This window comes from Phoenix dactylifera, chromosome 14, assembly GCF_009389715.1.
Source record: "Phoenix dactylifera cultivar Barhee BC4 chromosome 14, palm_55x_up_171113_PBpolish2nd_filt_p, whole genome shotgun sequence".
In the NCBI taxonomy this organism is placed as follows: Eukaryota; Viridiplantae; Streptophyta; class Magnoliopsida; order Arecales; family Arecaceae; genus Phoenix; species Phoenix dactylifera.
In genome coordinates this window covers 12108494-12121849 of record NC_052405.1, presented here as the reverse complement: position 1 = coordinate 12121849, position 13356 = coordinate 12108494, and the positions used below count along the sequence as shown (strand labels likewise).

At 35.3% G+C, this 13356-nt stretch overlaps 1 protein-coding gene across 1 annotated transcript; it reads right to left on the bottom strand.

Annotated features, from left to right (window-relative positions):
- Positions 1-2091: 2091 nt before the first annotated feature.
- LOC103717550 lies at positions 2092-12780 on the bottom strand. Its single transcript, XM_008805983.4, has 7 exons — positions 11865-12780; positions 9457-9512; positions 4699-4808; positions 4392-4551; positions 4164-4256; positions 2954-3085; positions 2092-2701 (listed from the first exon to the last, which is right to left on the bottom strand). The coding sequence occupies exons 1-7, from the start codon at positions 12679-12681 to the stop codon at positions 2633-2635; spliced, it is 1437 nt and encodes a 478-aa protein (XP_008804205.2). The 5' UTR covers positions 12682-12780; the 3' UTR covers positions 2092-2632.
- Between the last annotated feature and the right edge of the window lie 576 nt (positions 12781-13356).

Sequence of the window (13356 nt, the reverse complement as noted above, 5' to 3'; positions counted from 1 at the left end):
TAAACAAACTGAAAAAGTACTTGTGGTATGACAAAATGACCATAAATAACATTATATAGTATTATACAATAAAGTATTAATGTAATATAAAATAATATTATTATAATATAGTAATATAATATTATATACTATAGCATAATAATTTAATATAATATTAAAATATTTAACATAACATATTAATGTATTATGATATAATGTAATATAATATTATATTTATAGTATAATACAATAATAAAAGTATAAAATATTATAATTATTCGCGTAAGTTAGTTTTTCATTCTTTCATGGTATAATATAACATAATATTAAATTATTTAACATAACATATTAATTATTATGATATAATATAATATATTATTATATTTATATTATAATATCTTTTTGTGTAATTATTATATTTTATTATAATTATTTTGGTCTAAAAAGAAAAAAAATATTATAACTCAAAACAGCTTTTGACAATTTCTAAAAGTGATTTTTTAGAAGAAGCTCTATTTTGAAGGTTCTCTCAGAAAGTTGTTTTAGCTTTTTCAGCTTTTTTAAAAATTTTACCAAAATTTTTTATTTATTTAAAAGTGCTTTTGGATGGTTAGAAAGTGCTTTTTGGCTCTTTAAAAGCTTTCCAAATTGGGTCTTACTGTTGTTGGAGACATAGTTGGATCAGAGCTGGTACTTTCCGAACAACCCATAGCTCTAGTTGCATTCCACCATGGTTGAGGACCCATGGGTGGGGATGGGTGCATTCTGGATGCCCTTGAGGTCGTAGTGTGTTGTGGTGGACGACACGATACCGTCCAAGCAAAGCCCACGGCAGTTTAGCTAGAGATGTAAATCTTCTGGTGGAATGTGAGAGGAATTCAGAATTGTCTTCGAGCATGGAGGGCAGGTCCACCTTGGCTTTAAAGGGTGAGAGCCCTGTTTGAACGAGTCTAGCTCGGTGAGGTTGGAGCTTGTGTCATAGGGGCACCAGACGTTCTTCCATTGGTCAAGTCCATTGTTGCCATGGCAGCTCTATGAGGTTCTTAAGCTGATCATCTATCCTATTTTGCACCTTGTTGACGGGGGAATGAGGTTAATTTGCATTTATGAGGCTCAGACTAGGGTCTCTTGGTGGTTGGCAGCCAAAGCCTGTACATTACTGTCTTCAAGATCTCTTGTAGAAATTTCTATATGGGTACCGGATTTGCAGTCCACGAGTAGGTTTATTGAAGAATCACAGTCCGACATTAATATTAACCGATACAAATTTTCTTTTCCAATCTGCTTGCAAGTGTGACGCATCACTGCTAACTCGACAGGTTCAGTTCCACGAACGTCAAGCCGTTTGGTATCTATGTTCCAAGGCCTGTGTACAGAGAGGTGATGACTTGTGGCTGCGAGGTTTCCACAAACTTCCAGCCACTTGGTATAACATTTTTTTAAGAATCACCAATATCAAAATAGACATTTGACAAATGAAGTGGACTCTTATAATAGTTTTTCTAAGAATCACCGATAATAATAGTACCACGTCGGATAAGTTGAGAACTCTTATAATCCTTATATATTCTTAGGTTTATCCATCCAAATGCCCAAATTTTTTAATAGGATCTTCACAAAATCAAAAACCATCGATCCTCCTTACCTACGGAAACCTTTATACTCCCACTCACTAATGCACATATCGTCCCTCGAGCTCTACCCATAAGAGAGGATGTTAGAGAATAGTAATCCTATATCGGATAGGCTGAGGGTTCTTGTAATGGTTATATACTCTTGGACACATCCATCTAAATGTCTGAATTTTTAAATAAAATCTTCACATAGAACTAATTCTCACTAATTCTGAGAATGAGCGCCGAAGGGACCAAGGTTTCTCAAGTACTATGCTCTAATACCATTGATGATTGAGTCGAAAGAGCAAGGAGGATTAATGGCTGGGCTTGAGCTTACAATTTTGACTTCAACCTGGATCGACCGAAAAATTTAGGCCTAATCTAGATCCGTCACATATATATAAGAAGTATAAGCATGAAGCAGTAACTCATTACGCCAGCTAATTAAATCGAATTTCTATCTTCTAGAGGTAATGTGATCAGGGAAGTCAATAAATAAACTGGGAACAACTCTAATCATCATGATGTAATAATATAGAATCAAAGTTAGAGTACAATAAAACTACATGGTATCAAGTTTTATTAAACTGAGGTTTATCATAGTGAAGTGATAAACTTAGATTATACAAAATAAAATTACATAAAAAAATAATTATAGCTACCAAGAACAATACCAATAAACACTTAGAATTGATCCGTCATACCTAAATATAAAAAATATCTAGAAATTGTAATTTCATATGGATACTCCAATCATATTGTATGATTAACGCTTCCATTTCACTTGGCCACTAAAATTCTCAGGTATTAAGGATTTGGTTAGTTGGCTGTCTGTATTTTGAGTGCAATCTCAAACATGAGTCAGAAATATGGCACAGCATACTGTTTTGCTGCCGACTGGAGGAAGAGGTGGACGGGATCAGCATACTGTTTAACTGATCATGTAATCCCGAGTTACCTGCAAGACTGTAAATCACCTTTAAAGTGCGTAGGAGTCATATGTGCATTAGTTGAATAGTCCAACCACAGCTCAAATATTATATCAGTATATCACGTCCAGATGCAGGAGTACCCTCGGATTTCACAGCTGGGTGTCCCTCGCATCCCTAAAAAACAAGCTGGTTAGAAAGAAGTGTTATCTCAAACGTAAACCATACCAATGTTATATGGCCAAACAAAAATGCATGCAAAACAAGGTATTCAACTTTAAAAAAAAAAAAAGATGACAGATCCTGGTCCCAGATGATAGTTATCTATATTTCATGTGTTTTAAGTCACAACATGGTAAGACAAGCATCCCACTTTGACAATATATGGGACAATCCGACAGGGTGCCAAGTAGTAGAAAGATTACATACCAGAGCTAGGGCTTCTGCTGCAATGTTCTGATTTTCAGCACCGTAAACTTCTCTGTACATAGTCAACAAGTGTTCCCTTTGTTCCACTCGTAAATTCCTCTTGAGACCACTAGCCACCATCTCCATTTCTGGCTGGACACATTTGTATCAAATCACACTCACTGTCAGGAAGAAATTGTGTACCAGAAGAAACCTAAGATGAGCTGAAACTGTAAAGGCATCAATCATGAACTTTCTGTCTCAAGTTTTAACTATACTAGTTAATAAATAACTCTTTGAAAGATGGAAGCATTGATTGCTGGGCAAAAAGAGCTTTAAACAAATAAAATCCTAGAGGAAAAAATGTGACTACAATCATCTGGCAAAAATAACTGCTCATCATCATGAAATTTTTTAGCGTGGAATTTGTGAGAATTCTAATTACTCAATAGTTCTGATGCCAAACAAGTAAATTCATTTATTGGAAACTGATAAGAAAGCACTTTGGATTAGATATTGCTTCTAAAATTGATGTTGCCCTCAAAGAATTCCTTCTAGGGTCATCTAGTTAAATGATCTAGAAGAAAAATATTTATTACAGTATCTAACATTTGGGTTGGCCCGGGCAGATCAATGCCCAGTTGATTTTGTGAGATGGGACTTAATACATTTACCAAGACTATGTTGTTATACATTGTTAAAATTTTAGCAATAAGCCAACCAATTCTTTTTATGATCATATACAAATTCTTCAAAGCAAAATGACCTGCATCGCATAATGGGAGTAGGTACCACTAGAACCTCCAAAAAGTTCCATTAAATTAAACTGGAATGTGTTCTAAGAGAAATAACTGCCAACTTAGTCTTGGCATATGTCCATGAAGGTGAACAATAAATCAACTGCATCTCAAGTGCAGATCTTGATAATGTTATGATTACCAACTAGGGGGAAAAATTCATTCACCACAATGACGAACACTAGGAATTACAAAATCACTGAAAATAAAACAACATTAGAACAGAAAACATTCCGGATATGCTACTGGAACAATTACAATAACTACTAAACAGTTCCTGAAATCGACATATTTGAAAGAGTATAATGACAACATCTATTGGCATGCACAGAACGAGGGATGTGACAGTATGCAAAGAGGCTATAAGAGATCAGAGAAAACTATAAGCACAAAAGGTATGTGGTGAAATCAATCGACCTGACCCAACCACTTACTGAATGTTCTTCGGGGGGGAAAATCTGATAAATTCTACAGATCTTTGATACTTCCTCCAATGCTTCAGAATGTTTCCCTTGGATTTCCAATGCCTGAGTTAGAAATGTGTTTAGTAGCATATATTATTAGAATCCTAAGATATTAAAAAGCTGTTGCATCACCGAGCCTTGATCAATGCTCTGCCTAAGTATTTCAAAGAAAATAACAGATACATAAAAAAAGACTACCCAACACTGCAGAAAGCATGAACGTGTGTGGGCTGCAACAGCTGCACGCACAAGTGTAGCAGCACGAATATTCTGAAGTCCAATATTATCAGCAAGTCCAGAAATGAATTGCCTGGCCTCCTCACCATCGATTTGAACATTGTCAGAGGGTGCTTTTACTCTGAATTATTTACCCGAAAAAAAAAATGTCAATATATGAAACAAACGAGGGAAGCTAAATAGTGAAAGTGAAAACAATTCAACAAAAAATTAACAGAAAACATAAACTATAAATTAATCTAAAAATCTTACAGAACCGCAATAATACCTGCTGCAAGTCCTCAGAACAAAGTCCACTGATGCCCGATAATAGGAATCACGTGCATAGTCTGTTTCAAAGGAGACCTTTGCACCAGAAATCTTGCATATCTTACGAAGCTGCTAACATGGAAAGGGTAAAAAATTATTGGTATTGCCAAAATTAGCAAGCAACTGTACGTGAATTTATTTAATGAATTATGATGACATATAAAAGAAAAACTGAGTTACAGGTAAATCAGTTTATCCAGCAAAGTGCATTTCATTTGGAAAACAAGTAAATTGATGTTTTACATTTTTTTGATATTTTAAATTGAGAAACAGTTTTGCTCTTCAGGATAATACATAAGGACAGATCATTGACAAGACTTTCTTTAGTTTAGAGATGTTATTTCGTTTTACTTTTGCTTCAAATACTTTCACATTAGAATCAAACCTTTATTTGTTTTTTAAGTTTTTCCATGTTTTTATTTCAGTCTCTTCTTTTGCTCTCTGGCTTTCTTCATCTATTAAATATGCTCAAGCAGCTCAACAATAGAATGATGTTGCCATATGTAGTTTATTGTACTTAATTCTTTCAAGGAAAGCTTTATCTGTAAAAAGGATATAGTAGTTGGGAGCAACTTGTTAATACCTAGCAGCAAAGGATGAAAGCTGAAGTGATACAACAACCACCCAAAATGTATAATACTATATATGCATCTCATTATATATATATATCTGTGTGTGTGTGTGTGTGTGTGTGTATGTATGTATGTATATGTATATGTATGTTATGTATGTATGTATATAGGGATAGGATCAAGTCACACCTAGTGTAACTCTTATAGAGTCACACCTAGTGTAACTCTTATAGAGTTACACCCTTTTGAATTGTATAAAAGAGATCCCACATTGATGATCCGAGCTGTTGGATATTACTTTTAAACAGCTCAAAAACTAAAAATCACATAATTTAAAGACCTCTAGCCTATGTATCAAATGGTCAATTTTTTAGTATTATTTGAACTATCGAAGTTTTGACCACTTGATGCATATGCTAGGGATCTTCAAATTGCAAGATTTTTAGTGTATAAGTATATTAGAGATAATAGAACATATTTAACATCTCGGATCATCGATATAGGACTTATGGACACAATTCCCAATGGGACATCTTGTGGGACACCGCGCTGGGGTACCATCTTGAGCATCGAGACAGGATTGTCTCGCCATTATCCTAGCATTCTGATCATCACATCTTAGGACATTCTCTATCCCAAGTGTCAGGGCAAGGCCACATGGCCGCACATCCCATTCTATGGGAAAACTGGGACAACCCCATTCTACATGATTTAAAACCTTGATGGGACACCTGTCATCCAAGTCAAAAAAGTATAATTCTATAAATGTTACACCGAAGTAACTTGAACTTGACCCATATATATATATATATATATATATATATATATATATATAATATGTATAATATATATATATATATAGTAACATGAATACATATGCTAAAAAGATGTAACTTTATAAATGTTACGCTAGGTGTAACTCTATAAATGTTACACCAAGTGTAACCCTATGCATGTATGTATATACACCTATCATCCAATTCAAAAAAGGTGTAACTCTATAAATATTACACCAAGTGTAACTCTATGTATGTATGTATGTATGTATGTATGCAATGCATGCATACTTTGCCCCACCCTGCCTTAAATCAAATTTTCCAACAATCTCCACTTTCGAGCAACATAAGGATGAACATAGCCCAAAGACGGAAATTATCATAACGAAATAGGTGGAGACCTCCACATAAGAAGAAATAAGGGATATGGGGTATCACTAAGTTTTTTTTCCCCATTCAAAGTTAACTTTCAAACTGTAACTTTCATATCTCCGTCTCTTTTTGTATAAGAAGGCATCCAACTGATACCAAAATAAATCGTAAACGATCCTACCGAATTTAGAATTAAGAGACTTTTGACATAGGTTTGCTCAAGACAAACAAATCAACCAAGTTATTGATTTTTCTAATCAAAAGTACTTCCTATATTAAGTAAGATTTAAACTCCTAAGATAAAAATGTTAATCTACCAAGGATTCTCTAAGGGTTCATCTGGTTGGGGTATGTCAGATTACACGATTCCTCAGAATTATTTATCGAAAAAAATGATTGCGAGGAAAAATAAATTTTACCACGTTTGGTTAGTGAAAAGAATTATTCAAAAAATGGCATTAGAAAAAATTACTATGTCTGGTTGGAGGTAATATTATATAAAAATATTGCCAAATTTTCAATAATACCCTTGAATAAACAATTCAAATAATATTTTTTTCAGCCCAGTTTGTTGGCCATTTATGGCCCACTTACATAAACGTTGTCGGTATTGGCTATTTCAAATATTAAAATATATTTACATTAATTAATAAATATTTAAATTAATTATGCATATAGTAGAAAAATATTTCTTATGGAAAAAAAATTTAGTATGTTTTGGTATATAAATAAATATATTAATTATTAATAAATCCTATGCTAGAACTATTGATAATTAATAAATATTTTTTTAATTATTTATTAATAATTAATATTTATTAACAAATATATTAATATATTAAATATATTATTATTTATAAATATTATTAATCAACATATTAATATATTTGTAATATATCAATATAATTAATACAATATTAATATAATATAAGTGAGGACATTTTCATCAAGAAATGACAATTTCTAATTACCTCCACTCGGCAATTCAACGTGGAAAAAGAAATACCACCTCTTTGGCCGTATTTGTTTTACCTTCTCTTTCAGAAAAATAAACATGAGACCCATTGTTTATTTTACCATCTCTCTCATCTGCTTTTCGTACCGAACATGATAATCTAACGTCGGATTTATTTTTTCATGCTAGATTACACCCAAGCAAACGGAAGCCACCAAAGTTTTTTGTCCTTAAACAAATGGAATATATTAAAACACAAATAAAACCTAAACTTCAAATCACATTGAAATTGATAAAAAAATCAATAATATATCAGAATATTACCTATTAAAATTGAAGATGTTTAATCAATAATTTTCACAAAAGTTTAAATTTTTACAACAAAAAATTGAAGTACCATATCATTCCTCCAAGAAACTAGGACTCGAGACACCTACACAACAATGATTCTATTGAACCGGGACATCCCAACCAACCCAATGCATCCTATCACTAGGAAAACTAGGGCATTTTAAAAATTCTGTTTCCTTTTTGTTGTCTTAGTCGTATCATCCTGACCTGGTCATGCACCATCCAAAAAGCAAACCAGGATGGAACTTGGTACTGAAATTTGAACCTCTTTCTAATGAATATACTTATCCTATTAATTATTTTTATTTAATACAGCAATTATGTGTGCAAATTTTAGTCGTAGCAATACCTATTCAAGTATATCAATCATACGTATAGTGGTTTAGAGCTCACAGATCCACTACTACCTGAAGAATATTAGACTAAAACATAAATAATAAATGTATTTGAGTGGTTTTTTCTGAGGGGGAGATAATAGGGTAAACAGGGAAAACCCAGAAGAGATCTGTGGGTATACAGCACGGCATGCAAATTTTTTTGAGAAACTATAAAATTCTAAAGTGGGTCTACCTTTTATTGATTTCATTTTTTCTGATTAATATCCAAACCTGATTAAAACAAGGATTGGTGAGGTTTCATAAGGATAATAGATGGATTATCACAATTCAAACAAACTCAAACAAATCAGTGAGGCCATTTCACACTTAATTGGGCTAAACATGAAGATGTTGACCAATGTTGTCATATCATAACAAAGCAAATTGAACCAAAGGGATACATGCTGATTATGGTCAGCATAGAATATGGATTATTTGCATCACATTATCGCAAGTTTGGCACCATATAACCCTTGGAGACAAATAACATTGGAGTACAACATGAAGCCAACTACAAGTCCCTACACATTTTAGGATGGAAGTTGGGGACTTCAAAAACTATCTTTGATAAAATATGCAAAAGAAGGGAATCACCTTAGAAATGTGCCTACTTGCTTCTATCCATGTGAATTAAGCTCTTAAACATCCCTCAAGAATTGAACTTCATTTATTACGCTGGAGTTATTCTAAACGTCCTAAGACAGCATATAACAACGGTGACTTGGATACAAAAACCACTAGAAAATCAAAATAAAGATATATGGAGTTTGAATCACAAATTTTGAAGTGATAAAAATTTGCATAGAGTGGCCGGTTTTTGGAAAGCAATAATTACCAATAACCACAAGGTTTCTTTACTTCTGTTAATTTATTTCTTATCAAAGGCTTTTGGGAACATTTTTTTTCTTTTTTTCTTTTTTTTTGTTGGGGAGTTTGGGAAGGGGTGTGGGGTGGGCAAGTAAGCATGTACTGAATATGAAAACAAGATGGCGCTAGTCATGAATTTGATAAATTTCCATTTTATAAATAATCATGTAAATAATTACAATATAAATATTTCATTTAGTTATTGCTTGGCCAAACAACATCACTTCAAAATATTCTGGTTAAATATTGCACTTTGACATATCAAAGTCTAAGCAAGTTTATGCTATATATGTCACTCATAAACTGGTTATAGAGTCTACCACCTAGAAAACATATTTATGGTATTTCAGTATTGAGTTGTTGCTTGCCAGAAATATGTCCATCAGAAGAGTTATCTAAATTGAAATAATATTGTCATAAAATTCAGTAGATTATAAAAGAACTGACTTGAATAATATCATCATCTTTATAGTCCTTCCCGCTCATTCTATTATCCATTATTGCTGGCAATCAAGTAAATATTTAACGATCTGAGGGAGAAAAGCACAAGAGATGCATTCATGAAATCATTTTCAAGGCAAGGGGAAGTAAATTTACCTGCAAACACAAAAGAAAGTAATAAATATCAACTAGGTGAAAATGTTATGTTGCTCATCTGTCTAAGAAATTACAAACATGTAAAGACTAAGAGTCAAAGTGCAGTAACAAGCTTTAAAGGAGATAAATTTCTATAAACTGGCATAAGCTGTTGCAGTTTTTGTTTATACTATATTCTGTATTTAACAAATGCATGCTTTCAAGTGTCCATTCTAGCCAATCCATGCTGGCTGTACATGCCTTGCAGGGCCAGTACAAGCACTCAACATTGGGTTGGTATCAGGTGTGCCAGACCATATCAAGCCATGCCAAACCATGAAGGGTTCGTATCAGGTGTGTCGGACCGTATCAAGCCATGCCAAACCATGATGGTTCAGCATGGGACAGCACAGTTTGATAATGTACCATATAAAGCCAAAAGTCTTTTTTCTCTTTATCCAGCATGCTGCGGGCTGTGCCGGCCACTTACCAGCATTCCCATGCTAGGAACACTTAAATCATTGAATAAAAGCACACAAGCAAATGAAAGAGGAGGTTGACAATTATGTTCAATACATTGACTTTCATTAAAAAACTTATGGAGACCATTTTTATGAGCAAAATCTATTTTTTTAAGAAAAAAAACAAAGGTTATCAAAATTAGATAGCTATAATTACATAATAAAGTCACTAGTTAGTTTTTGAAATTCATAGTTTAAATACCAAAGTCAGAAAAAAGAAGTGTTGGATGAAAGCAACATAATTTGTAATTATCAAGTAGCCACTAGGCACTAAATCATCCAAAAATCAAAATGTTGAAGTAATCTCAAGTTGCAGTAAAATTAATTGTGGAAAGTTGTTTCCAGATTTTATCATGTCACAAGACAAACTTCTCTCAATCATGACTATTTAATTAATGACACTTGAAATACTCCAAATAACTCAAGAATTATTTTTAACTATGCAAAATTATCCACTTTTACCTTGATATCTGGAAAATTATTTAGCATCTGTCTCTCCTTAAGCATTCCAAATGTATATTATTTTAACAATTGACATTTCTGATTGTTTTTTGGGGTTTTGCAGCCATTGTAGACCAAAATGTTTGGGTTTTTATTTGGCCTATAATTTTGTCTAGGTCCTCGGAGAGATAAAAACATAATTTGGGAAAACAATTTTATTCTTTAAATTTAAAAAAATGCAAGGCACAATATGAGAGATGGGAATTTGCCACATCTACTGCTTAGTTGCTGTACATTAAGGGCAATGTGTTTATTGAAATCTTCTTCCCCATACTCGAGGCAAGAGGAAAAAAAGAAAAAATGTTCAAAATTTGGCATCCTCCTCCAACAATAATAATGATAGGTAAGCATGAAGATCACTAGATAACAATACCTTGTATAAGAAGCATGTGCTCAGAATATCACATTGTGTACATGTTTATGGATAAATGCTACTTCCTAGCTGTCAATGAGGCTTGTTTTCATACCGAAAAGAAAAAAGAAAAAAAAAAGAGGCTTGTTTGAGGGGACTTTTTATTTCTTAGTGTTTTTGGCCTCTTCTTATTATCAACTTGCTAAGTACAAAAGGCCCCCTGTTCATATCTGCTCCTTTTTTACAAGAACCTTCCTGTCAGCTAATGTAATTTATGCATGTCCCAAAGGGCTGGGCAGTGAGGATGTTAGCATTGAACTGCAGTAAAACTAGTCATTACACGCGGAGATACATGTAAACCAGGAGGGTAGCACACTAGAATTTTAAGTAGGAAATTCTATGAGATAGACCCAGATGTTGCCAAGATGCAGTCAATCTAAACAGTTAGCCTGGAGTACAGGTTGAATGTTCATTGTTCAAAAACGAGTAGTGGAAGATCTACGAAGTCTTGGACAGGGGTGATAGCAATGAAAAGCTTGATTTTCTAGTGAAATTGGATATTGTAGGATACACCAAAAGCTCCTAAATTTCCATGATCGTATTCCTTTATTTAATTTATCTACACACACAAAGGTACTGTCATTTCTTAAGGGGACACGTATGATCACTAACAACTACATTATTTTTATTTGAGGTGTAAAATTATAAAGATATTCTATCTTCTATATACTCGTTATTGCCTCACTAAAGTTATATTCAGAATCATTGCTCCGGCTGGGATGCTTTTGAAGTACTTCAGAATACTTCGGTACTGGTCCCATTATGGATCTCTAAAGCAATTAATTCTTAGAAGTATACAATCAATAGCAGTTTATTCAATCAAGAAAATATCAAAGATAGCTGACCTCGGACTAGTCTATTAGCTTCCCTTTGGAACTCCTCCTTTCCTACCACAACCATCGGAGAGGAAATCAAATCCGGCCACCACTTAGGCAGCTTCTCTTGCTTCTGCACAGGTCTTCGCAATGCATTCCGCCCAACGTTGACCTCAGCACCTCTCGGAGGCGAAAGAGGGCTCCCTGAAACCCTAGAACTCTTCTCCACTTCCCTCCCCTTAATCATCCTCCCAACCACAACCTCCCTCCCGCCGAGGCTCCGATCCCTCCGGACCACCATCCCGTCCCCGGACCACCACCCGGTCCGAAACCCCAATCCTAACCCCGATACCAGCCTCCCTAAAACCCTAGCTGCAAGAACCGCCGCGAAGCTCCAGATGAACAGATTCGCCACGAAGAGAAGCGAAGACTGGCGGCAGGAGAACACGACGTGGTGGCCGCGATCGACCTGGACAGAGGTCAGGAGGTCGTGGTAGGCCTCCGCGCCGGAGGAGAGGAAGAGGCGGAGCTTCGCCTCGGATGAGCGGCGGAGGCGCGTCAGGGCCGCCGTGACCCGGGCGGAGGCGGCATCAAAGTCGATCGACAGCTCGAGATCTCGGTCGGAAGGCGAGGGTTTGGAGCTCCCTTGGGGGTCTGGGGGGCGGCGGCGGCGGCCCCGGGCGCGGCCGCGGCCGCGGCGGCGGGAGAGGGAGGAGGAGATGGAGATAGAGAGGGAGGGGGTAGGAGTGGGTCGTCGTCGTTGTAGGAGGAGCAGAGTTCGCGGCCGCCGGTGACCGTGGAGGAAGAGAACCGCAGACGGAGTAGCGGAGCTCGCGGCGGTGCTCATTGGCCCCAGCGAAATTGGCGGAGGAGGAGGAGCGGCAAAGTTTATATAATATAGCTTGCGGGTCGCGGCGTAGTTGGGGAAGGAATTTGGGAATCGTTTTTTTCACGAAATAAGTTTCCCCATCGGGCCCCAAACGATGAAAAAACGATTCCTAGGTGGAGGATTGGTTTTTTTCCCTTCCTTTTTTTCGTTTTTCGTTTTTTTTTTGTTTTTTTGTGGCTCCGGATTTCCTAGGTGGATCATCTGGCCCCGTTGAGTCAGGCCGGATATTTGGATTTTAGGGGAAGAAAAAAAATAAAGATTTTGCCAAGAGTGCCCAAAGAATTGGGATAGTTTTTGCAACTAGAAAGATAGGATTATTAAAAATTAATTAATAATAGTTGCTTACAAATGTTTGTGTAAAACAAAGAAAATAATAGTTGCAGACGACACCACCAACAATAAGAGTCAAGAATGATTCAAGAACCTTTCAATAATTAAGGACTCAAATTCTAAAGGAGCATAGTTCACATTTAATTTTGGGGGCACTGTAAGAATCTCGTCACCATAAACAGATGAAGAATTGAAAATTTCAAAGATGAACCTTAAGCATGGTCAAAGGAATGATCAAAAGCCAAGCCTCCAAACATTTAACACAGCTCTAGAATTGATTTTTCTTTGTTTTAGCTGTATCTC